We start from the raw sequence: 25,126 nt of genomic DNA on the forward strand, positions 1-25,126 counted from the left end.
ACTAGTTTTGGCTAACATCATTTTAGAAGCAGACCTCTATTTTCTCATCATATTTCAAATTTAAGATGCAACTCCAATAGAGTGAGCAAGCCTAACAAGGTACAATAACTGTCTTCAAGCTTAAAACTAGGAGGAAAGCATGCCGTTAACCACAAAAATAATACATATTACATACCTAACCACAAAGTATCCTCTGAAGCCAGATTACAGATACATCGTAGTTGAAATGACTAGATTTGTCACACTGACTCCATTAATTTCTCAAACTAATGCTTGTGCTACTATTTGCATAAACACTTGTATTGCATTTGGAAGAGACATTTTTTGAAACACCAGTATTAAACTTTCACTAATAAGACTTTAACACTACACATTGCCTTTCAGGACATCCTCTTCATGCCATCTACTGGGACAGAGCAAATCTAGACTTCCAAGCAATCACAAAAAACTGAGGAGGAATCTTTGTCCTCTTGCTCATTATGACAGCAGTAACCGAAGACTAGAGAGACCTTGTCTTGTAGGAAAAAGAAGAAGTGTCTTTAGCAATAAGGGTCATTTCAACTGTAATCTGTCAAACGCCAGTGTTGGTTCTAGTTAAGATGTTCAGTACCAATTTAATAGTGCATGCTCTTTGACTTTCTAAATAATAATAATACCTGTCATACTGTGGATTAAACCACTAAATCATTCACTTGTGAGTACCACTGAAGCTTGTGGAGACCTTAAAAAAATTAGCTGGCAGTGGTAGGTATACAGTAGAAAATAAAATGTAAGTCAGAAGAGAACTACAAAGCAACCTGGAAAGAAGTCACAAGAACACTATTTTGGGAAAGACCAAAAGTTAATATAAACTTATAAATGTCACTCTAAGCATGCATGTTCCTTGAGAGCACAAGCTCATTACTTTCTGAATTGCCACAAGAAAAAAAAAAAAGAAAATCCCATAACAAGGTAGTTTTTAGTGCATCTATACTGACACACAAAGCAACCAGCAAGCACTTTTAGGATGTTAGAAGGCTATTAGCTACATAATTGCAAAGGAGACATTAACTCTCCTCTCCAAAATTTGATTTTCCAAATCAAAAGCTCAGCAACTGCAAATGGACAAGCCATAGAGCTGTTCAGGTTTTATATGGGCATATTTCTGAAACAGGACAGAACAGGCTTGGGTCTGGGTGAATGGGCAAAAGAGGGAGGAACCCACCCTAAGCGAGTCGCATTAAAAGCTACAGAAATGGACAATCTGATCTATTCTGATCTCGTCACTAATGGCAGTGATAAAAGGCTAAGAAATTTTACTATAAAAAACTTCCGAGCTATATCCACATTTCTACCATGAGAAATGAATGAACGACAGAATCAACATTGGTCAGGAAACCTCCTTCCCTGGGACAGTAAGATATCTGCCATGGTGAGAGCTTTAGGAGAAAAAAAAAAAAAATAAGCATCGCAGACACATCCTAAACTGGAATTTTAGAGTCTCTAACAGTGGTGACCAACTGTAAATCACTTCAAAACAAAACAGCTGTCCCTTCCTTTTCTGGCTACCGGAACATTCCAGGCAATCATGTTTCTTCCCTAACACAAAACGTGGAGTGTATTTGAAGTCTTACAGAAAAATAGCAGGTCAAACATATGAGTTTTACCTTTACCTAGAGGAGAGCAGAATGACACTGTCTGTCATGTACCATTCCACATTACAGGGACACAAATATAAATGGGGAACTCCACCAAGGAGAAGACAGGGAAAAGTTCCTGTTGCATGGCTTTGCTGTCTGGACATACTTTGCAATCCCAAAAGCATCCTCGTTTAAGCTGATGCCTCCAAGCATTTTTAAAAATGGAATTTCTGCTATTGATTTGAAATTCAGAACGCCACTAAAATATATTAAATAATTTATTTCCCATTCAGCTAATGATTATTTGATTCTATTCAAATAACAAAACTAAAGCTGATAAAAAACTCTATCCTCACTGAACCATTACACACAATTCATACACAAAGTAAAATAAATAAAAACACATTGAAAGTTTGGCTCTTTTCTAAAAGCAGTCTGGTGGGAATCATTGAAACTAAGTTTGCACAGAAAAAACTTCAAGGATTCATATACATTATAGTGACATATTATATTGGAATATTCATTTATATTCAACCACCTCTTATTAAAAAACTATTTTTAAAAAACAAGTAAGATAGCTCAGTTGTATCTGTCTAGTATTTTTGCTTTTAAGTAACACCTGGAAATACCTTTAATAAAAATTGCACAAATAATATCAAAAGTTCAAGTTACATGAGTAAACATCAGATGCTTAAGTGCTCTTGTCCAAAAGGTGATCTGGCCTTCAGTATTGGCACTCGATAGAACAACATGTTAGGAAGAAAATCTGCTGGTTTAACTTTTATTGAATCCCAAACTTTAACGCTTGTAGCAACTTAGGGAAGTGTAAGTTTGAAAGCAAGTTGGTACTACACTACAAAAAAGACTAGCAAAAAAAGGGAACAAGTTCAGAACAATTCATATTGTTAACACTGTTCTGGACATCTTTTTGTAAAACTAATTCTTCAAATGCTAGCTGTCTTATGTCACAAGCATTACACACAAAATAACATCCAGGTATAACTGTTTGAAGCCCTGTCCACTTAAAAGAGTGGCACCAGAAGAAAGACACACAAAAAGAAAAAGAAGCAAGTCACATTTAGTGCAAGGAACAGCTAACTGAGCTTCATCTCCATCTACGATTACAATGGCTGGACCCCACAGCCAGCTAAACTCTCAGAGAATGAAAGTGACATTTTCTCATTTAAAGACATACACTCAAAAAAATACAAGTTATTTTGATGTGGTTGAGATGTTTAAACAGTGAGATTCAGTTCATGAGCAAGCCCTGTATTCAAGAAGGCCTTTATGAAGTACTAAACCTTCAAAAATATGCTGTTTCACTAAGAAAACACAGAATTTTGTAGATTATGGTTTCTTTTTTATTTGGTTTCTGGAAGACCATTATTTTTGACTGCCAAGGACAAGAGAGAATGAAATTAAATATCCTACTTTTGTTAGAGGTAAAAAACTATCAATAACAACACATATGAGGACAAGAGGGCTTGAGGTATTCTGGTAGACGGTGCATCCTTGTTTCTCAGAACTAAAGAAGTACACAGCAAGAAGACTTTCTGACTTGTAGTGAAGTATTTCAAGAGACATACTTTCAAACAACTAAACACCTGTGTGTTTTTCCAATTTCAAGTAATTCACTTCAAAAACATCTCTCCAATTCTTGTTTTTCTGAAAGTACTAAGTCAGGGTGCTTTTTGCAAATACACATCTTCTCATACACTTTAACCTTTATGCTCCATGCAGGTTTTATAATGTTGCTGTCACTGTTAAAATTCTTTCTGGTCAGATTTTCAAACTCATCTACAGAACAAACACAGCTTGCAAGAAAAGCTGAACCTAGGTCTCTGTTCTATAAAAATGTCTACGTAACTTCTTTTGCCCAAATTATAAAGGCTAGGACTCCTTGTGAGTGAACTCAAGCATCCATTTGGGTGTCAGATAAGGACCTGAGTAACTGAGCAGGTTTTGTGAGCTGTTCCCTTTCACTGGAAGTTCCAATATCAAGAATTTGGTCCATTTATCACTAATAAAGGCTACTGAATTCTTGCCCAATACATGGAACGAATAAAGAGCTATTCTCTACCCTTTGATAAGAGCAACTTGATCTCACAGCACAGCTGAGACATTTTGGATGTATTTTTCTTCCTTTAACTCAGGAATTAAAACAGAGCAACTTTTAGGGCCAAGACTATTTGTTAATATACTAGATCATTTGAGGTGTGAGGGAGTATGGGGTGGGGGGGATGACAAGAGCAAAAAATCCCATCATGAAAATTAAAAAATATCCACCCACAAGCCTCTGTAGCATTCAAAACTATGCTATATTTAAAAAAACAGATATAGTAATTAATAATTAAAAAATACTTTCCTCTGGCTTTACCCTTCCGAAATCTCAAGCATATGATTTGTAAACATTTACCTGATGTGTATGGCAGAAGAAAACCCCAGCTTTTAATTGGAATGCAGTTGCCAATAGGAAAAATGATAAATAACTCTGGAATTATTTTTGAAAAAAACCGAAGTAGTATGTGAAAACAATGGACTTTCCATAATAAGAGTACAGTGATGTGGAGCACATTATGTAACCCAGCCTGTGCTTGTAGAGTGGACTGAACTGCATTTGAAAGAAAGTGACAGTGACTACCTTGCCTTATTCTGTCATCTATCTGTAATATTTGAGAATACAAATAAGAAAAATATGCCAAGACAGAAAATAGTACAATACAGGCTCTGTTTATGCTCCAGTGAAAGATCACAACACACTAGGTAAGGTATGCACATCTCCATCCCAGTTTAAATCCACTACATTATGTTCGGGCCAATGGCACTTTTGTTCAGAAAAGCTGGGGTTTCTGCCTTTTTCATTGCAACGGCTAGCACTAGAATGACAACCCTATATGTGTCTGATATAAATCAGGTATTTGTCTCACTAACTGCATTGTCTTGGTGAAAGAAAAAGGTGGGGTTTTCAGGTTGTGTGTTTAATGTTAGCACCTCTTCTTGGAGCAACCTAAAACATCTTGCTTGTGGTGTTAGGTTTAATGGCTTCATAAAATAAGGTCATCTAGCTGCAATAGGCAAAGTCCTTCTGTTAAGAGACCCCTGCACTATTCTGAATATCTGACTTAAAGTACCATACAAAATAATCTATGCTAATACAAAGACAAACTGTTAGGCAAGAAAAATCTTGCCAAATATATCTATTCCGAAGAATGAAAATGAGAGTCAAAAAACGCCTCCACTCAACAATAAGTGTCCACAACAGAAAAGAGAAACTCCCCACATTGATCACAAAAGAAACCCAACAGAAAGACTCTGCTAGCAAGGATCAAAACTCCTCCAAAAGTGCTGGTAACCTTAGGATTTTATTTGCACTTATCCTCAGACTAAGTGGATAGGGAACATGCTTGGAAGATAACTGTCATTATAGGATGTGGTAGCAGTGACTAAAGCAAGACATTTGCACTCCTTTGAGACAGTAAGTCAGCATCATGTAATTTATAAGTTACCATAATTACATACATACATATGTATATAACTAGTAATTCATGCAAATAAAATCTCAAATGAAATTAATGATCAGGAAGGATGATAATAAAGTAGGACTTTAATAAAAACTGAAAAGAGAACAGAATTCTACTGGTTTTGGAGATGGAAAAGTACAGGCTGATACCACAGGCCTAAGAAAATTCTCCTCAAATTTCATATTCGAGACAGACATTGCATCTGAACTTTTGGGGCATACTCTCTTCAGCAAGGACTCAGAGATCCCTCATTGCAATGAATTTTCAGTTCATTTGTCCTTAGACCTGACACCAGTATGAGCCTTTCCAGGCCCTACATCCACCTACTGACAGTGGACAAGAGTCCTCCTCCTTGGGCATTTATGGGACAGCCCTCCCTACATGTAGCAAACAAATGAGAAACACTTTATTTTCCCAGTTTTTGATATACATCCATCCTTTATTAAAGTAGATTTAAGGAACTTAAAAGGTGTATCTACCTTGTGTAGAGCCTGTGTACAAGGGCCAAGCTGGATGAAGGAAATGATGATGTTCACTGATTGTGCATTAGATATTCCACAGTAGATTTATAGCTTTAACTACTTGCGAAGTGGAGAAAATTGTCTTGTTCAAAGGTATGTTACATGTGCATAAAGAGTTTTCACCCAGAAAGTTACTGCAAATCAGTAAATTCAAATCCTATCTTGCTATTACCAGCAATGCATTCTTTAAGGACTGTGTCGATGTTGGAAGTTAATGCACATTAAGTCTACTGAGCTTTTTCTTCTCTGCTTTTTCAGTTGGGATGTTCTGTTCTCAAATACCAGTCCTTTGCGTGACAGGCACAGCAACTGCCAGAAGTAACCCCAGTAAGCTCTAACTATTCAAGACCTTGCCTCTGGCTTGTTTTGTAAAAGCAGCAGGAAATGCAGAACTTACGCTTTGAAGGTTACAATCTTAAGTAATAATCACTAAAAGTATTAGGGCAAATCAGACACGATCTACAAAATCACTATCACTAAGAATCACACTGGAGACTCAAACAAAATTCTTGAAACACATTTAAATTCAATCTAATTATTCATGGTTCTCTACACCAATGCCAATTTTTCAATGTTAAAGAAGAGTGACTGAAACAAAACCTGTCTGTCAAATACCCAATTACTGTAAAACAAATTCAGTGTACAGCTAATACAGTAAAAGCACTGCGACGCAGACATCCAAGCTTGTTTGCCCAGTTTAGTGAACGGTATAACCATATTAGCATAGTACTAGGTGAGTTTACAAAATCTGATGAGAAGGAAGATATATTAGCCTGAGTAGCATACCACACTACTATTAATTCACACTAAGTCTCTAAAGAGCATTTCTCATTACCTGTACAAGGCAGAACCGTGCCATGTAAGCACATTCTTCTTTTCTGAGAGTTTTCCTACAACTTTGCAATGGTAACTTTGAGAGCTACCGTCCACAGAATCCACTGTACCAAGTAGCAATTTGCTGATGTTAGTCAAACTATCCCATAACTGTTGAAGACCTGTTTGTATCACTCTTATTAGAGTCTCATTTGCACAGGCTAAATACAGTTATTGACATGAAGCAAGGAATTACTCCTCGTTGGACTGACAAGATTCTCTTAAGAGTTTTGATTCTGAAGAAAAATGCCCAATTATACAGATTTGTATTTAAAACATTCTGAATCTATTTCTACACCAGAAGAGGGACTTAACACCATTTGGATACACTTTATATTGAGGCTGAAAAACATGATTCACTCTAAACCACTGAAAAGGAAATAAGACATCTGATTATTCATTACAAATGACATGCTTGAAAAACATTCCACACAAATGAACAGGAAATCAACAACTTTAAAGTTAAGTAACAGTAAATAACTGCTATATTAAGAATTTAAATCTTCTTTGAGTAGCTGGTGAATACTCTTTACAATATACAACTTAAAGCAAGTTTCCAGAACACTCAGAAGAATTAGGTCTCCAAAGTTCTCCGTTTCTGGAATCAGTCAGGCTTCAGATCCATGGATCAAACAGACTCATATGAAATCCTTTAGTAGTAGAAGTTTTCCTACAGGAAAAACCTCCCTGCATTCCCTACAGCAAAGTTTTTTCTTATCCCTTCGGATACATAACATGAATATTCACGTTTTTAAGAACTGACTTAAGTCCTTACCGAAATAACTCCTGGACATTCCCATATGGTAGTACTGAACTCTATCTACTCCCTTAAAAACACCTCATTAAAACTTGAGCATGTTTAGAGATAAGATGTTTTACAAGCTAACTTTGTATCTTGTTAATACAACACCACATACATTTGCCTGTGCTAGTCACATAATGCCCTTCTAAAAACCAACTCCTAGACCTTCCTGTACACAAGATACTTGAGCACTTCCTTAAAACTGATGCATGGCTGTAAGTTCTGAGGAGGCAGAGCCTGCTGCTGTCTGCACAGGACCAAAACACTCTACCAAAAAATAGGAGTCTTCATAGAATTTTCCTGCTATTCTTCAGATGTAAAGAAATTTCAATGAAGTGAACACTTTATAAAGCAGGAGAGTCTCAGGACTCATCATTTCATCAGGCTGGTCACACAGGAAATAGGGGTTTGTGGTGGAAACATTAAGAAAGCTCAGTACAGAGACTATCTAGAACATATAGAAAGCAATACAAAGTACATTGACATGCACACTGGACAAAAGTCCAAGCAAAAGTTTAAGGAGAAAGAAACATCTTCCTCCTGCTCTACAGCTATATTTTATTAGAATTCCATGGGCAAACAGGATAGAGAAGATGAGTGCTACCATTAGTAGCTGAGATTATATACTATTTTCTTCTCTCTCACACATATGAAAAATTTATTTACATATTTCCTCAAGGAAAATGAACACAAACCAAATTAAATAAGGCCATTAACTACTTAAAATGCTGCTAATTACAAAAGCGCTCTCAATTCGTATTAGAGAACTGTTCTAAGAGATAGACAATAAATAATGGGCAACAAAAATCTTTCAATAAATAGTTAGCAGTAGAAGCATCTGAAGGCACACTCAGCTTGTGTTGTGATTTATGTTGATCCTGATTTCACCTGCTCTCTGCGAGATCTCACTGCCCCCCACTTTCCCAACACAAGATTTCTCAGACTCTGCTCCAGCACCTGAAGCTGGGTTCCAGGCAGAGGCTGTCAGGCAGGAGCTGCTGCACTGAGTCAAGGCCTGTTTCTCAGCTGTGGTTTTTTTACTGGAGGGATTCTCATTATTCATATTTGTTTATACAGGAACATTTTATTTCCTCTCCGATCTCCTACAGTTATTTCAAAGGACTGTTCTCACAGTCAATTCATTATATGCTTACTGTCATTAGCATTAAATAAGCTACCATATTTTTTTATATATACACACACACACTGATACATAACTTGTATGCATATATATAGACACATACACATACATATGTGTCTTTGCAATATATAGTTCTTAGTTGCAGAAAAACTCACAGCAAGTCACTGTGCTTAATAATCCAAAGGATGAAACAATTAAAATAACTAGTACCAAACTCTAAGTTATCACTCATCCTATGTTCTCATCACAGAGAATTCTTTCAAACTCACAAATACCTGTAACCTTATTCCCAAAATTTGCTATACTCTAAACTGGAAAAAAAAAAAACAGATGACAAATAATGTTCAATCAAGTAGAAAACTTTCTAGTGGAAAAAAAAAACCAACTCCAAACTTGAATAGAATTTTAAATAGATAAAAAATTTGGAAAATTAACAAGCAATTTAAAAACATTTTTTTCTCTAGATTTGATTGATGAAACCTGAAGCTATAAATCTTAAGAATCATGCTAGCTCTAACTAGCACATTATAAAAGATGGGAAACTAATATTTGTGGTCATTCTAAATGTCTCTGAGGAAAAAAGTGTTCTCAATAGTGGAAAACATGCAAATATTTCTATGTACTTTATTAAGATATTAAGAGTCACCATTTTTCACTAAACACTTTGCTATGGTTAGAGACTCAAGATATTACAACTTGAGAGGTCTTAAACTTAAGACTGTTTTTAATAGGTCTAAACTGTGCACTCCTCCAAGATATTATTACAGCTGCACATTCATACTGTCAGTCTAAACAATTCAAGTTACAATAATTACAGTGTCTCTTTATTAAATGCTCGTCTGCAATTGGAAATTAGCAAAAGACACAATTAAAAAAAAAAAGGGACTGATACTTTTAAAAAAGAAAAATGTATGCTGGATTGAAACTCTCTAGCAATGACCACAACTAAGAAAGGAAAACTTCACACTGTGAACTATTAAATTGAAGTAAAAAAATAAATAAATTGTGCTCTTCAGAATATTTTACTATTTTCTTGATGCCTTTTTAATTCCTCCTTCACATTCGAATCAGCAAATCAGAAGTTAATAGTGCTGTCTGCACAGTCTGTCCTGCCAGGAAATACAATAAGATGCTGCTCCACAGTACCAAATATGTTAGTGCAAGTTTTTGTTGCCAACTCCAGCTGCCAATAAAAAAGAGTCCTTCAAGCAAATAGTTGCCTGCAGGAACCTTACAAAATAGTTACCAATGCTGGGTCCGATGCATGCCTGGGACAGACTCGTTCGCAAACGTGTAATCTCTCACCTCTTAGAAACACAGCCTGGAGAGTTAAAAACTGCACAATTCCTGCTTAGTCTTTCCTACATTATGCTAACTTTTAACTACTATTTATTTTCACCAGTTTAGATACTAAAGTCACACAGTAGCTTTGCTCTGATTGCCAGAAGCTTTATCTAGTAACTAGAGGTGTTATAAATGAATTAGCCTGGAATATGATTTTCCTACAACCATCTCCAGGTAGACCAAATCATAAACCATTTCAAAGCATCACAATCCGTTTTTCTGATCAATGGTCACAGTATTCCTGAAGTGGAAAGGAGTATAATTTGGACTCACCTACCTTCCCATTGCTTTCATCTGGCCTATGCAAATCTCTGTTCAAAACTGTCAAAGTTTTTCCCGCTGTTTTCAAAACTATTTCCACTCCCTGTTAAAAATAGCCTCCTTGAACCACCCCCAAAAGCACAGAAAGACAGTGTTGCAGATGAACCACCACTATTTGAAAAGCATCACATATTAAACTGTTCTGAGTGACTTCTTCCAGTGGTCTCAGCCAACAGATTCTTACACCAACCTGACTCTTAAGTTACAAAAGGCACTGATTACAAAAGGCGTAACTCACTTTATGCATAGCAATTAATGCAGAAAGAGGTTTTTAGAGGCATAGATATGTCAAACTAAAGTGAATTTACACGTGTAGTTGTGTACCTGCACACTTTTTATCAAAAACAACAAAATAATCCACATTAGTCATTGGTAAAATAATTGGCTATAGAAAGATAATGAACATAAAGGTAAAAAAACTCCTAAATATTATTTTTACCGCATTACACATTATGGCTTTTTGTTTATTTGCTTTTAAGCAAGTCCACAATATTTACTTAGAGGTAAGGTTCCTTACATTGAGAGATATTTCAATGTAATTGCTGAATTAGACAGCAATTGCAGTTTTCCACATAATGATGAAAAAAGTCTTTTAATGTATGAAATAGGTACAGAATTTATTTATATGATCAGAACATTGAACTCTACTAAATTTTGTAGAATGTTCTGTATTTCAGCCAAGTAATTCAGGCTTTCTGTTATATGCTGCACTTTCAAGTTGCAGAAAAAAACCAGTTACCCCACAGTTCAACCCACAAGGTTAAGTATAAAGATGAAAGGCAGGAGGACCATACATTCATTGCCTATTTTTCTATTTAACTTCTTTTTAGGACTTTGTCAATAAACACCAGCATCACAAAGAATCTTTCTTGGGTTTTAAACTGTTCTTTAATTTTCACTATTCATTCCTAAATTACTAGCATATCTGAGACCCCTGATAATCTAATTATCCTGGTACTCAGACTCAATGCTGTATAAAAAGTCCTAGACTTGTCACTAGACTAACAAACCAATTTTCCTCCTCCTTCAGTATATGCAATGACCCGCACACTAAGATAACTTAAAAAAAATCGACAGGAAATCAAATAAGATGTCATATCTTACCCTAGAAGAACATCCAGCAACATTCTCCTAGTACACAAATAACACAAAGAAGAAGTTATGCAAACCCACATTTGGCAGGACTGGGAATGGAGCCCACATTGCTACTGCAACAGTCATCCACGCAGCAACCCTATTGCTCAAAATAACAAAGTCAGATACATACGCTTAGCCCTCCTATTTGTACCTAGCACTTTGGTGCTACCAGATCACACCCCTTGTCAATCCCAGGAACAAAACTTGGGATTTATGGGCAACACTTCATTGCTATCTAATACAGGTGGGGGGTTGGGAAGGCAGACAAGGTTGATTGTTGCTCTGGTTTGGTTTTGTTTTCCCTTCTTCCTAAAATAGTAGCACAGGTGAGCTTTTATTTTAGTTTTTGGTTACTTCTACAGAAAGGAGGTATTAAATTAAGAGCTGTGCTGGATGGCAAATAGTCCAGAATAGAAATCATAACAGATAACCCTGACTGCTATAGTCCTTGGTACAGTATGTGGAATTCCATTTTTTCACTTTATGTTGGAAGAAACCCCACCAACTCACACATAAAGCAGCTTTAAAATATGTTTCATAATTTAAATCTATCTGAATGTCACAAAGCACAATAAGCAGTAAGACACGGGTGTTTCATGTTTAAGCCACTTACCACATATGTCAGTATCACTACTTTAAACAGGAGCAGTGAGCACTTTTGATCGTTGGGACAGATCTGTGTGATTTTGGGATTCCTCCAAAGAGAGTTCTTGTTTGGCTTTAGCATGGGAAGAGCAAGGGGTACACTGACACCAGCTCCAGAGAGGATCAGATGTTTATCCCCTTGGCTAAGATCAAGTGCAATCGGGTTATAAAAACTGCGTATTGGGTTACGTGAAGTATCACTTCTCATAGCAAGAAATATTATCCTAAACATCTAGGACAAATTGTTCTGATTTTCAACAATCATTTCAATAGTCAGATCTGCAACCTTTAAATCATTTTTGATGGTGAGCTGGTATTCCCTCCACAGAATTATAGTCTTAACAAATAACTGAGATGAAATATTCTATTTTCATGATCTTTTAAACTGAATATACATCATCAAAGTTTTAGTTACAAACAGAAATGGCACAGTTTGCAACAGTAATAGGCCTCCAAATCTTAAAAAACAAACAAATCCTGATTTATAAAAGGCAGAAATAATTTAGTTACCTAAAACTAACTGCTGAAAAGTACATGAAATTCAAACCAGCCATACTGATCTAATCAGCAAATCAGGAAATGCTAAGGATCCCCATTAACTAATAAAGAGATATTTAATGTCAGTTATCACACAAGATTTTCCTTCCTGCCGAGTCTCAAAAGCTCAGGATGATACCAAGAAATAACAACAGTTTTTAAAAACATATATATACACACGCATACACACACACACACACACAGAGCATAGCAAGAGCCATGCATATAACAGAAATTGTATCAGGCTTGACATATGTGATGTGTGTGATTTAAGCCTGATTCATTAAACAAGCAGCTACAGTTTCTCAAGATTTTTTGGGGGGAGGGAGAAACAACCCCTTCCTCTCCATTTCTTCCATTAATTGGAGCCTCAAGAGAGCTCACCTTTCAAACAATACAATAGAAAAATTACCAAAAAAACCATGACAATAAAAAAAGCTGCACACTTCCAGCTTGCAGATAAGATAAGCCTTCTTGAACCACACTTTAAGCAGCTTGTGATACATTCAACTTGCTCTTTCTTCACAAGATTACAACTGCAGAGTGGAATACAATACACACTTTCTAAATCTAGACTGAGCCTGTGACTCAAGGCTGGTGTGGCATGAACAGAGAACAATCTTCTTCCTCAAAAAGCCCTTTTGCTATCACTACATCATCTTACAGTTGCACACAGCAACTCATGTTATGAAAGGCCATGCATCTCAGAATCTTTCTAAATAATACACTATGGTAGAAGACATCATCTGTTCTAGGAATAATGCTCTAATAGAGCCCAACCTGGGTGTAAGCTTTAGATATTACCATAATATCAGTTACCACAGCCCAGCTTTGGGAAGCCAAATACACAGACTCAACTAACTTAGCTTTGAAAGAGTATTAAGTCAATCGCAATTAATGTTAAAGATTAACATACCCCAAAACTAAAAAGGTAAATGAAGCTGGATCATAACAGAAGGGAAAAACACACCCACATTTCATCAAGACACTAACAACTTTGCTAGATGAATGTCACTGTCACAATGAAGACCTACAATAGCTCTATCTTCAGTTCACTTCTGGGCAAAATTAATTTGCAGAACCCTGCTAGGTCTCCAGTTAAGAGTCCAACCCATGCTCAGGGGAAGGGAGAAAGGAAGGAATCCCAACTATTAGAATACAAACTGCAAAATAATTAGTTGTTCTTGAAAGGGGGAAATTGCTCTGCAGAGGCATTGGAGGGAATGACTCTGGAATTCAAACAACTGTACTGAAGTACTTGGATAGTGAAGTGGAAAAAAATCCAATGTATACAACTGCTCTAATACAATCCACAACGGTCAAAACAGTTTAGCACGATCCTTCTCTTTATTAGGACATATACATAACCACTTCATTTTCTTCACTTTTTCCCTCCTTCTGTCCACACCAATTTATAACACGTAACTAAGGGGACAACTTTGGATCTAGACTATGTAGGGATATATTATGTCCAGCCAAGTACACACAGCAAACGAAAAACCCAAGGAAAAGTACAAAACACACACACACACAAAGAAAAATCCACTAGGCAGTTTACTTCATTTCTACCAAACAATGGGAGAATTTATATGCTCATTTAGTCTCAACAGTGTTTCAAGGGATATATGTGAATGTAATATTAATTACTATAGTAGGTCTAGGAGTGCCTTGGTAGGAAGTAGTGGTCATGTGTTGTAAGCATCCAACTCTGCTGAATAAGGTGGCTGTGAAAAAGTGTATTTGTTCTGGATAGATTCTAAGCACACCTTAGGTATTACTAGTCTAAGATGCACACACATTCTGTTAAAGGGAGATTTATCTACAGAAAGGAATTAAAAAAAAAAAGTTAAAATGTAAAAACCTCCAGATTTTGAATATTCTACCTACAATATTTTTCTTTGCTGTAACTACCTGGCAGTCTGAAGTAACCCTCTTCAAAGACATCAAACAATTACATGCTTTCTTTTTTAAGCATATCTGCTATTTATGGGCAAGTCTTTGACAAGATAGAACAAAAACCAAAACCATACCACATACATACTGAAATCTAGCAGAGGTTTTAGGAAGATACTAACAAAACTTTGTTTACAGGCACTATAGCTACAAATGCTAAACCTTACACATGGAGGAATAGAAGTGAAACAATACAAACTAATCAGCTTTTTTTTTTTTTTCTTCCAAAAAGGCAATGTGACCAGAGTGTACATGCCAAGAGACTGGAAGGATACACAGCTAATGCTCTCATAACTAAACAGAAGATTAAGTCTTCTGATATTATATAATCCATCATACAATCTTGCTTAAGAACATGCACAACTACTGAAAGCATCCAACCTTATCAAACAAAACTTTAGATTTGACAGCAAGTTTACTTATACAGGGTCCTACTCAAGCTCTTCAAGACAATGGGAGGGCTCCCTTATACTTCAGCTGGCATTGGTTAGAGATAAATTCTGCAGAATGTTTTTAAATGTCAAAATACACATACCAAACTAAATATTTGCTGTTGGTTCACGTATCTCACGAAGAAAGTGTAAACAATTATCATGGTCTTACACTGCCTACTATGTAGCCTCTAGATGTTAGTCTTTGCTTTTTAGCATCACTCTTGGTCTGATGCATTTGGAAAAGAACAGCTACATACATACCCATAGTGTTAAGCCCTAAATGGTTTATGATGGCCTGCTTTAATAATCAAAGTAATTTCTAATCAATATAAAGATATTATGCTATATTATCTTGCATAGTTTCAAATGAGAGTGTTAGAATTTTAATAGAAAGTAAATACAGTAACTGCAAGCTGTTCAAATCTTGAATGTCACCCAATGGAACAAACTCAATTTCATTTCAGTACAATTTTTAAGTCTGCAGTGTCTGCACTGCAAATAGGACATATGAACACAATTTTTCATTTTTACTTATTAATGTAATAATCAGGCTTCCCTTTTAATAGTGGATTTTAAAACCTACCTACTGAAACCCCAGACTATTTTCTTATAATTGTCTAATGTAGACTATATGCTGTATCTAATTTAAAAGGAATCAAAGTCTACATAGCATCACACTTCACCAGTCTAGCTTTCTAAAAAGCCTGATGCAACTGTATAAACAAACTTTTCAGTTACTTAAGCACTGCAGAACTAACATTTGAAAGGAATATAGAATTAGGTCTTTACTATCAACAAAACTACAAAGCTATACTCCTCCTTCCCAGTATTAAGTCTATGTATAGGCTTTACTTTGCCTATTAGATAAAAGCAATAAAATTTACAGCTCATGAATTAACAAAGTTTTAAAGTGAACAGTACAGCAGAAAGCTATATCAAAACAAAACTGAAATGTATGCAAAGCTAATTATGTTTGGTTTTACCTGAAAATTAACATCTTCTTTCTTAAATATCAGTGCTCGAACTTCATCAGGATCTCCATTAAATATAGCTTGAACCAATGGTGGCTGAAATGAAAAAAACCCCACATCTTAGAACGTAACTCCATTTTAGTTTTTAGTGATACACATTTTTTTTTTTGACACATAACACAAACACAAGACGATGACAAAATAAAACATCCCAGCCAGTGAAATAAAGAAACCAGCAACAGTATTTAGAATTGAAGAAATTCTGAGTTTTAAAAACCTCAAATACATGAACATATTTTAAGTCAATGAAATATTCTTAAAAAGGGCCCAGAAGACTAGTTTATAACAGCTGAAAAGAGAACTCCTCATAATAAAATTAAGGCTGTTGTTACATGCTGCAAATTCTATACAATAAGCAGAGAAACCCCTTTTAGATTAGCAAGTGACTAAAGTTACTAGAAGTTTTTCACCTGTTCAGATAGAGTGGGAAAGCAAAGTGCATCACATAAGTATGGTAACAAATTCACATTCACACACATCTATTACTAAATATAGCAGGATTTCTTCGTAAGTAAGAAAAGCTGCTGAGGTATGCTATCAAGATTTAAGTCAGTCACTTGACAAAATAGAGTAGTTTACAGCACTAAAAGCACAGTCCCCAGCGTTGAATCATTTCCAGAAAGTGGTAACTTCAATCTAACAGTTACATCAAGATTATGACTTACACTGTTTTTTTATTTTAGCTTAGCATTGCTCTTTCTCGAAGTACACTATAAACTCTATCACTTCTCAAAATAAACACAGCATATTATTGCAATACAATGATTACATCAGTTTCTAAAGTGGTACTGCATAAATGTACCATTGAGGAATGAGGAGTGCAGCAGGGAAAAAGCATTTACTTCAAACACAGTTTACCAAGCCCTCTAAAAATCCTCTGCTATTACACGAGTTGAGATCTGTTATTGCTGCACCATAAATAAAGTTCCATGAAATAGAAAAAGCCCATGCAAATATTAATTCTACAGCTAGGTTTCAGCTTCTCCTCTCTTTAGTACAGGTAGTTTTTACCACCCTGCCTTGTTTCAAAATTATGCATATTTATGTTAATCTTAGGAAAATTACTATTGGTATTTGTGACTGTTACAAGCAGGAAATATGCCAACAAACAACATGCCTTACCAGCACATTTCCAGAGGGTGATGGACGTAAAGATACATTTTCCTGAGGTAATTTGGACATAAATGTGGGAGAATCATCTTCCACCTCCTCCAAAACAACAATACAGACTCGACTCATTCGATCGTTTGAGGAAGCAAAAGTAAGTAAAAAAAACCACCAGCAACAGTATTTTTGGAACCTGACCACAGGTAACACAACAGGGACCATAGAGTAAATACTTTCACCTGTTTCACATGCCCTCACAAACTTGTGAGTGCTACCACTGGAGTATTAGCATTTGAAAAAAGGACATTCCAATCCCCCCTTACACTTCATTTTTCAGGTTTAAACACCCTGAGATGTTCAAGACAATGCTGAAAAAAAGTTGCTCTTTTTAAAACAAAATTTCCCTAGGCATTGAAACCACAATAATGAAACTGTGGAACAGCTGATAAAAATATCCCAAGATCCAATTCCATTCAGACAGCACTCGCTGTCGCACACAGCTGTCCTTTCACAAGCAAATTTGTCTTTGTTAATGTCACAACTTCCACGGCGTCCTTCTACCCCCACAGTGAAATCATTGTTGCAGAAGACACGACACCATCCTATTGAGGACAGAACAAGGAACAATTGCCCCGAGAGAGATGGCCGCAGCTATACCCACTCCTGCAAGGTCAGTTTTAAATCAGTCGTCGCAGGCTTTCTGGTGACTGAAAATAAACGCGCCTTCTGATCATCCTGTCATTCTACAGCTTCCTTTCTCAATGTCAAACAGTCCAGCCAGAAAAATGCATCTCGTTTCCAGCAGTTATTCAGGACCTGCCTAAAGGAAAATAAGTCTTTCCCGTGCAAGAAAAATATCTGCAACGTACAGCACGGCTGCAGTACATTTACATGCGGTGAGTCAGACCACAGGGACAATGAACTCCTTGAATAATATTGCCGGTTGAATCCAGCCTCCCCAAACGACAGCAACGCAGACGGCGTTACTCCATCAGGGACACAAGCAATGCAGAGCGTTCATTTTTCCTTCACCGGGCAGTAGCCGTGGCTTCTCCATCAGGGAACGCGTTAGGCAGAAAGACTGCTGAGGAAGAATGCTTCAGCAAAACAAGCTAGCTGCTGCACACAAAAGCTCAAATTACTGCCTTGGACTTCTTCTGCAAAAGCAGTTCATCACTCAAGTGTTTCTTTTGATCACCATGTGAATGCAGTTCCCATGATAGTCTTCATTCAGATTGAGGGGGAGAGGAAAAAAAGGGAAAAAAAAAAAAAAAAATCAGACTCCGTACATCTTCTCTGAGCCAACTTCTTTACCCGAACATCTGTCACTGTGCCAACCTGGTTCTCCTCTTCAGTTAGAGCTTCTGCTTATCAGTTTCTTTCCTTGATAAATTAAATTACACAATCAGCAGATAGCCTTGCAAAGCTTAAAAAAATCCTGGATGTCCGAGCCGGTCACTAAAAGTCCGTAGGAGCAGAGCACAAACCACCGCCACGGCAGCATTCCCACTGAGCAGCAGCCTGGCGAGCAGCGACTGCAGCCTGGCAGGATGAATTGCCTAGTAATGCTCACATGTCACACTTACCAGAGAACCCAGCCACTGCTCCCAGTGCAACTTCCTCTGGCACCAAAAAAAAGGCGCTTTTTTTTGGGAGGGGGGGAGGGTGGGGGGGAAGGCAGTCTTTGCAGTTACGTCTGTGCCAGTTCTGTGACTAACGCAGCTGAAAACGTAAAAATCCTATAACTGAAGAAAGAGCGACTGTTTAATATTTTCCAATAAAAGCCACAAAGAAATCTGGTGTACTGGCTCTGCTGACTAACAATTTAGGCAGTAAACAATTCCAGCATTTTAACTGCTTTCATATGGCACTGGTCAGAGCAGCAAAACAGTCCTTGCTTAACTCATTGAGGACAAGATACTCCCCACAGCAATACTCTGAAAATTAAATGAAAGTAAAATCTCTCTTAATCGATTAAGTATTTAAAAGCCAGCTATTAATGACCAAGCCTATGGTTTTTTGCAACTAGTATAGATAAACATACATACCCTCAGCTTGGAAAAAAAAAAAAAAAGAGTATTATTTTGATATAAAATTAATTGTAATATTAATATTATAACATAATAATAAAATTATACTATAAACCCCTACAACTTGCTGAATAAATATTTCAGCTTGAATCTGCCTAAATGGTGCTGGCTTGTGGGTGTATTATGTAACTGGCTTCTGTCAAAGTTGCTGGATAAGCTTCAGTGTTAGAGGAACAGAGGGAGGGTTTTTGTTCTTGCTGTGCAGCATGAAGGCGCTTCTAATGTCCTTCAGTGACTGGTAAGATGAGAATTTGCCAGTAGCGAACAAGTTTCTAGCTCTTCAACAAAGCACATATGAATCCAGGCAGGGTGAAAGACAGGTTTAAGCGGTATACTAAATGGTTTCGATATTAATAGCCCCTTGCCCCCAACTTTGGGGGGCACAGGCAGGAAAAGTGCCACCACTCTTTTGAAATAACATCTACAACAGCTTCACTGCAACATAATAAATTGCTAAACACACAACTGACATTTCATGCAGGTGAAGGCTTTTCCTAAGCACGAAAGAGTACCTTAGCTTAGGGCTCCTCAGGACTGCTGGCCTGGCAGAATATACCACCAGTTTCTGATTCACCATGAAATTTCACATTCAAATTTCCCAAGTGTTCTCATTTACAGCATATGACTAACAAACATCTTTGTAAGTATATTCTGTTCATTATGTAGAGTCCAGTTGTTTTGGAATTTCATACTTTTGATCTTAATTATGAAAAAGCAATGGTTTGTACACTACACTGCTTTGTTCTAGCATTTCAACCATTTATTAAGAAGAAACGACACAGATTCACATGAAAACATATGAGACTCATGTTGTTCTTGGACACAGCAAAAACAGTTTAAATAAAAACATGGACATCCTCAAGCCCCATCTACTGCAACACCCTACTGTCTGCTAAGGAACGTAGCAACCACAGCCTAGAAAATACTTTGCTATTTGTAAAAAATGCCCTAAGGAATAGGCACTGTAGCATAGTTGCATAACTAAACATTCATTTTAAAAAAAAAAAATCAATCATATTTTAAGTCTACAAGCAAAGTATACTGACAAAATGCACACTTGGGTTTCATACTATACACACACACACACACTTGTTAAATAATGGATTTCTAGCTAAGCCTGTATGCTTAGTGTAAATGAACACTTTTCGAGCCAGTACATTTATATAGTAAGCAAATGCTAAGGGTTTCATATGCCTTCTTTGGAATTGCCAACTGGACATGTTGCCAGATAGAGATAATGCCCAATTTAGTTCAAATTATCTGAAAGTGGTCCCTTTTTAACCTTTGCAATTAGCGCTCCAAAATACACTTAAAAAAAAAATCAGCTAGAAATGCAATAGTTACCTTTAAAAAGTACAAGACTTCACATTCAGTTAACTGAAAATTCAGAAAAGTTAAGAATATCTGAATCTACTCTGGTACTCTAGAAATCTTACATATAATTAAAATAAAATTGATATATAGACTATTTTCAAGTTAATATATCTTGCATGACATTATATATTTTTGAATGGTGACATTATTACAAAGAGATAAAGTCAACATGCCACAGTTTGCGTTAGAAAGAGAACCAACACAACTGAGTCAATATTATATCGATCTTGATAGCAATCTAAACCATGTAAGTAAGCAGACAAAAAAAACTACTCATGCTAGGCATGTGTGTGCGTGTGCAATTACTTCCATAACCAAAGGACAACACAAATCTAGAAACATTTAACTTTTGCTTGCAATGAACTTAAAAGAACAATCTTCCCCTCCATCCCCTTCAACTGAGAGTACTGCCTTCACCTCAACGCAAACAACATCTCTAATCATCTCTTCTTTCAACTTCAAAAAAAACATCCAAGGTATCCTCTGGTGTGCAAAGTACAAGTTTCTAATGCTACCTAACAGCTATACTGAAAGCCAAAAGCTGAAGTTCACAATTCTACTGAAACAAACCATACTAAGGTTACAGTTTTTCAGCAGATTATCTAGACTACTACCTTTCAGTGCAAGAAAAGAGGTAATAGTAACAGAGAATGAAAGCAGAGCAAATTCAAGAGGAATTTCTCCTCTTCCCAAACTAACACTGCACCTCTCAAAAACCCTTTTCAGTTTATGTTAACAAATAACTGAAGACAGCAGGTCATCAGCATCCACCTTCTCCAAATGTCACATATATCCAATAAGAAAGCTTATTAAATTAGTAGGAAGAGTCGAAAATGGCCTAACAAAAAAAGAAAAAAGAACGTCGCGTCTACTGGGACTCGAGGGGTGATCTGTCTGATAACAATTAAATATCGTGGAGGCTATCAAGTAAGATCCCCATACTTAACTCTGAAATTTTAAGGAGTGCAATGAAGAGTGAACAGAAAGAATTTTTAAGTGGACAATAGTGAGGATATGCATTTTAGCAAAAAAGCTTTTGTGTTGATGGAATAGCTTTTTGCAAATAAAAACTATTGTAATTTTCAAATTACTTGCCTTTAAGTAAATTAAGTTCCAAGAGTCTTTCATGGGTGCATATAAAAAGATTACAAGAATGCAACCTGCAGGTTAAAACATGGATGACAGTAGCCATGTCTACACCAGACAGAAAAAACATGAACTCTGAATCAACTAAAAATAGCAACCTTTTCTATAATCTAGCCTTTTCTCTAGGAACTGATGGGCAGACTGTAGCAGCACTGCTGATGACAACAAAACCTCACTGAAGCACATACAGTATCAACAAAACTACCCAAATATAGACTTCTCTCTTGCCAATCAGCATTTACCAAGTCGTTTTTGGGCTGAGATCAATCCAACTGGTTTCATTTAATATTTTGAACAATTAAGGATCTAGGAAAGGAAGGAAATTGTTCTCTCAGGTTCCAGTAAAAATGAAAAAAATCAGAACCAAGTAAGTCTTATGAATTATGTTTTAAACAATCTGTATCAGCTCTGCAAGGAAAAGACCTAATCTATGGATTTCTTCAGAAGATGAAGATTGCTTGTAATAGCTACAACTGTAGTATATAGGCATGTCCCAGTATAAGCAGATTTTTATATAATTTCGCTAGAATATTTACTAAAGCGTTGCCCACATATAGACAGAGATGAGTGTTCAGCATCACCATGAACATAAGCTACAATACTTCTAGAAGCCTTGTGAGTCACTCATCTGAACTCCTCTTCTGCTTCCTCCCCACTCCTGAGGGAATGAGGTGGAGTCAGGAAACAGAACAGTCTAAAGCAACAAGAAATTACTACCTTTCTTACCAATTTTGCTCTGTTTATTCCAGAGCATTTGCACAGCTGGAATGAAGAAAAAGGAGAGTAGTTTTAATCTCTGCACTCCACATTTCTGCTTCGAAGGACAAGCAAAATAGCTTTGCTTGCACCTCCCGGCTACCACAGGCAGTTCTTACTTCTCATGCAAATATATAGCCTCTATTAATGTACAGAACTATTTTATGTAGTCATGTATTTTCTTTTAAGACTTTACAATTAATAAAATCCAGTAACTGAATAAGTCATCTCAACAAAATTTGAGACATAAATATGACAAAGAAGGAAAATAATCCAGTATTCATTCTGATTTTTCTCTACTGGAGCAGCGTAAGAAAAATTAATAATGTAAAACATCTGTTTGTGATTGAGATGTAAACTTCATTTGTATACTTAATCAAACTGTAACCCTTTAAAAATATTTCAGAAATACCATCTGATCAAAGAACTTCAATGAAGTATCTTTAAAGTGTTAGAAGTTTACTAAGCAATTTTCTGTTTAAGACTTCTTGCACATTTTATACATCTGAACAATACACTGGTAGAGAAACTCTCAGCTGAAGCACCTTACAACCACCATAGTACAAGAGAAACTAATAACCTTCAAAAAAAATTATCTCTGATACCCAATATATGGAGCCTAGCAATCAGAAAAAAGACAACTGAGCACAGACATTCCCAAAAACCAGAAAAGCAAATACAAGCCCTATTTCTCTTTAAGGAAAGTGGAAATCGGAGGCAACAGCATCTTCCCTCATAATCTTCTAGCTAGGATGTCACCCACACCACCTCCCTTTTTATGAAGGCCAGATTTAACTTCACTGGCAGGACTTTTTTGTGCTCTTTTAGAGTACAACCCTGTAATCAAAATCAACAATCCATTCTTACATTAACAAGTAGCACATAAGAGAAGTCCTCTGGTCTGCCTGACTTTAGATCCTCAAGCTACTTCATAAAAAAAACGTGTATGTGCCCTGGCTGGGGGCTCCTATTGATTCATCAGCTGCATGTAACAGCAGCCACCTCCCTGTCTTTTGACCAAAATGGAAGACAGGTTTTACACCCAACAGCTTTCCTAAATAATAACCGTGCAAGTCTGACAGTGAAATTGTCAGTCTTATAAAATTAACTGGAAGTCAAAACAACTCCTGTTTCAGGGAAGAGAGACCACAAGAAGATGCATCTATGCACATATGTTGTTATGGACAGTTAAGATGAGTCTGCATCTGTGAAGACAGACAAACATATGTAAACAAACTAAGTAGCGTGGTGTGGCCTCTGGACAGGAGACAGGTTGGTTTTAAAGCAACTTTTCTTTTTAGGAAAAGGTAAGTGACAGAAAATGACTTCTATTGGAAAATGGAGAAGATATTATCTCAAAATACCAGCTCAAAGAGAGAAGTAGGCAAAACACTTCAGCATTTGTTAAACCCACACAAACCCACAATTATTAGCTGTACACTTAAGGTTTTTTTGCAAGTATGACAGCTTTTAAAAAATGTTTTCATAATACAAAAAGCAAGGCCCACAGATCAGTTACAGGTATTTTCATTGTTGGCAAAGCAAAGGCAGAAAAGCCACTGATAGCAGAAATACTTCTGGCCTCCTGAGTTCCTTCTAGCTCAGACCATGTCCACAGCCAATTTTGTTTTCTGGCACTGAAAATGGCATCAATTAAAATAATAACCACAGTATCCTTCCAGGAACAATTACCGAAGGCAGCAATTTCAGCTGTGCACACCAGCTCTAAAAGCAGAGTTGAAGGAAACAAACAAAACAAAAATCAAAGGCTCAGTCTCAGCAGCTCCTGTTTGCTCTTTCACATGTGAACTGTCCTCTCCCAGCACTACCCAGCCAGTTGCTGGGAGGTGAGACTGGACAGGAACGCAACAATAGCAGAGCGAAAATAACAACCCAGAGACATTGGAAGACATCAACCCACAACAGCCAACAGCTGGCACTGACAGCCCGATGCTTCAGGAAGCAATGCTATTACATCTTCCCAACGAGAAGAAACAGATAAAAGGTAGCTTGGCTGGAGTAAATGAATGACTGCAGAATTCCTAATCTTAGTTTCGTATCATCACATTGCCTTCAAAGTTTTTATACCAATTGTGCACACACTCTTACAATTTAGTAGGATCATGTTTTAATTTTAATTTATATTAGGGCAGCTGGTAAAACAACTAAGAGAATTCCCTTTGGGCATGCAGGCACACACATATGCCGAGAATTACTACATCTCCTTTGATCTGCTTTTCTACTGATCTACTCATGCTCTCAAGTTAAGCACACAATGTGCTGATTTGAAAATTTCTTCCTGCTTCTGCAGAGGAAAACAAAATCAAACCATCATTTATTACCAAAAAGCCTAACCCACACTGTTTTATTTTCACCATACAATAGCCTTGCTTTTCCCTCTTCAATAAGCATTCTGGGCCTTGCAAATACAGCGCATGGTCTGTGCTTCAAGGACAAACGCTATAATGCACAAGATCACCATAGGCCTCTCAGAGGCTGCATCCTTGAATATCAGTAGATCTCCTTGGAGTTTTCTAAAGTATGGTACAGCAAGCTTAACAGCTTTTTCTTGCTCTGATGCACTGAAACCAATTTCCTATGCCAGTATCCCAAGGAAAAAAAGCAATTCTCACCTACCAGCTGCTTAAACAAAAAAAAAACAACACACCTGAGTGTGATCTTTCATTGTTAGATAGTGAAAAGAACAAGTTCCAACTTCCCTGGATTCAGATGCTTTTTTGGTTTGTTTTTTAACAAACTGGTGTTTCCTTCAG

At 36.7% G+C, this 25,126-nt stretch overlaps 1 protein-coding gene across 6 annotated transcripts in view; it reads right to left on the reverse strand.

Moving 5' to 3' along the window:
* The window catches only part of ANKRD28 (ankyrin repeat domain 28), a 125,514-nt gene that overhangs the window by 63,166 nt on the left and 37,222 nt on the right, over positions 1-25,126 (reverse strand). For 3 of the 6 annotated variants that reach the window (XM_074838373.1, XM_074838366.1, XM_074838387.1), the window contains exon 2: positions 15,832-15,915. The exons of 1 other annotated variant lie outside the window; for it this stretch is intronic. In XM_074838373.1, coding sequence (XP_074694474.1) covers positions 15,832-15,915 — 84 coding nt within the window. Of the gene's footprint in view, positions 1-15,831; positions 15,916-17,001; positions 18,527-25,126 lie in introns of those variants that run through there. 2 more of the 6 variants (XM_074838358.1, XM_074838393.1) reach the window with 2 other exon arrangements.

This window comes from Strix aluco, chromosome 1 (genome assembly GCF_031877795.1).
Source record: "Strix aluco isolate bStrAlu1 chromosome 1, bStrAlu1.hap1, whole genome shotgun sequence".
NCBI lineage: Eukaryota > Metazoa > Chordata > Aves > Strigiformes > Strigidae > Strix > Strix aluco.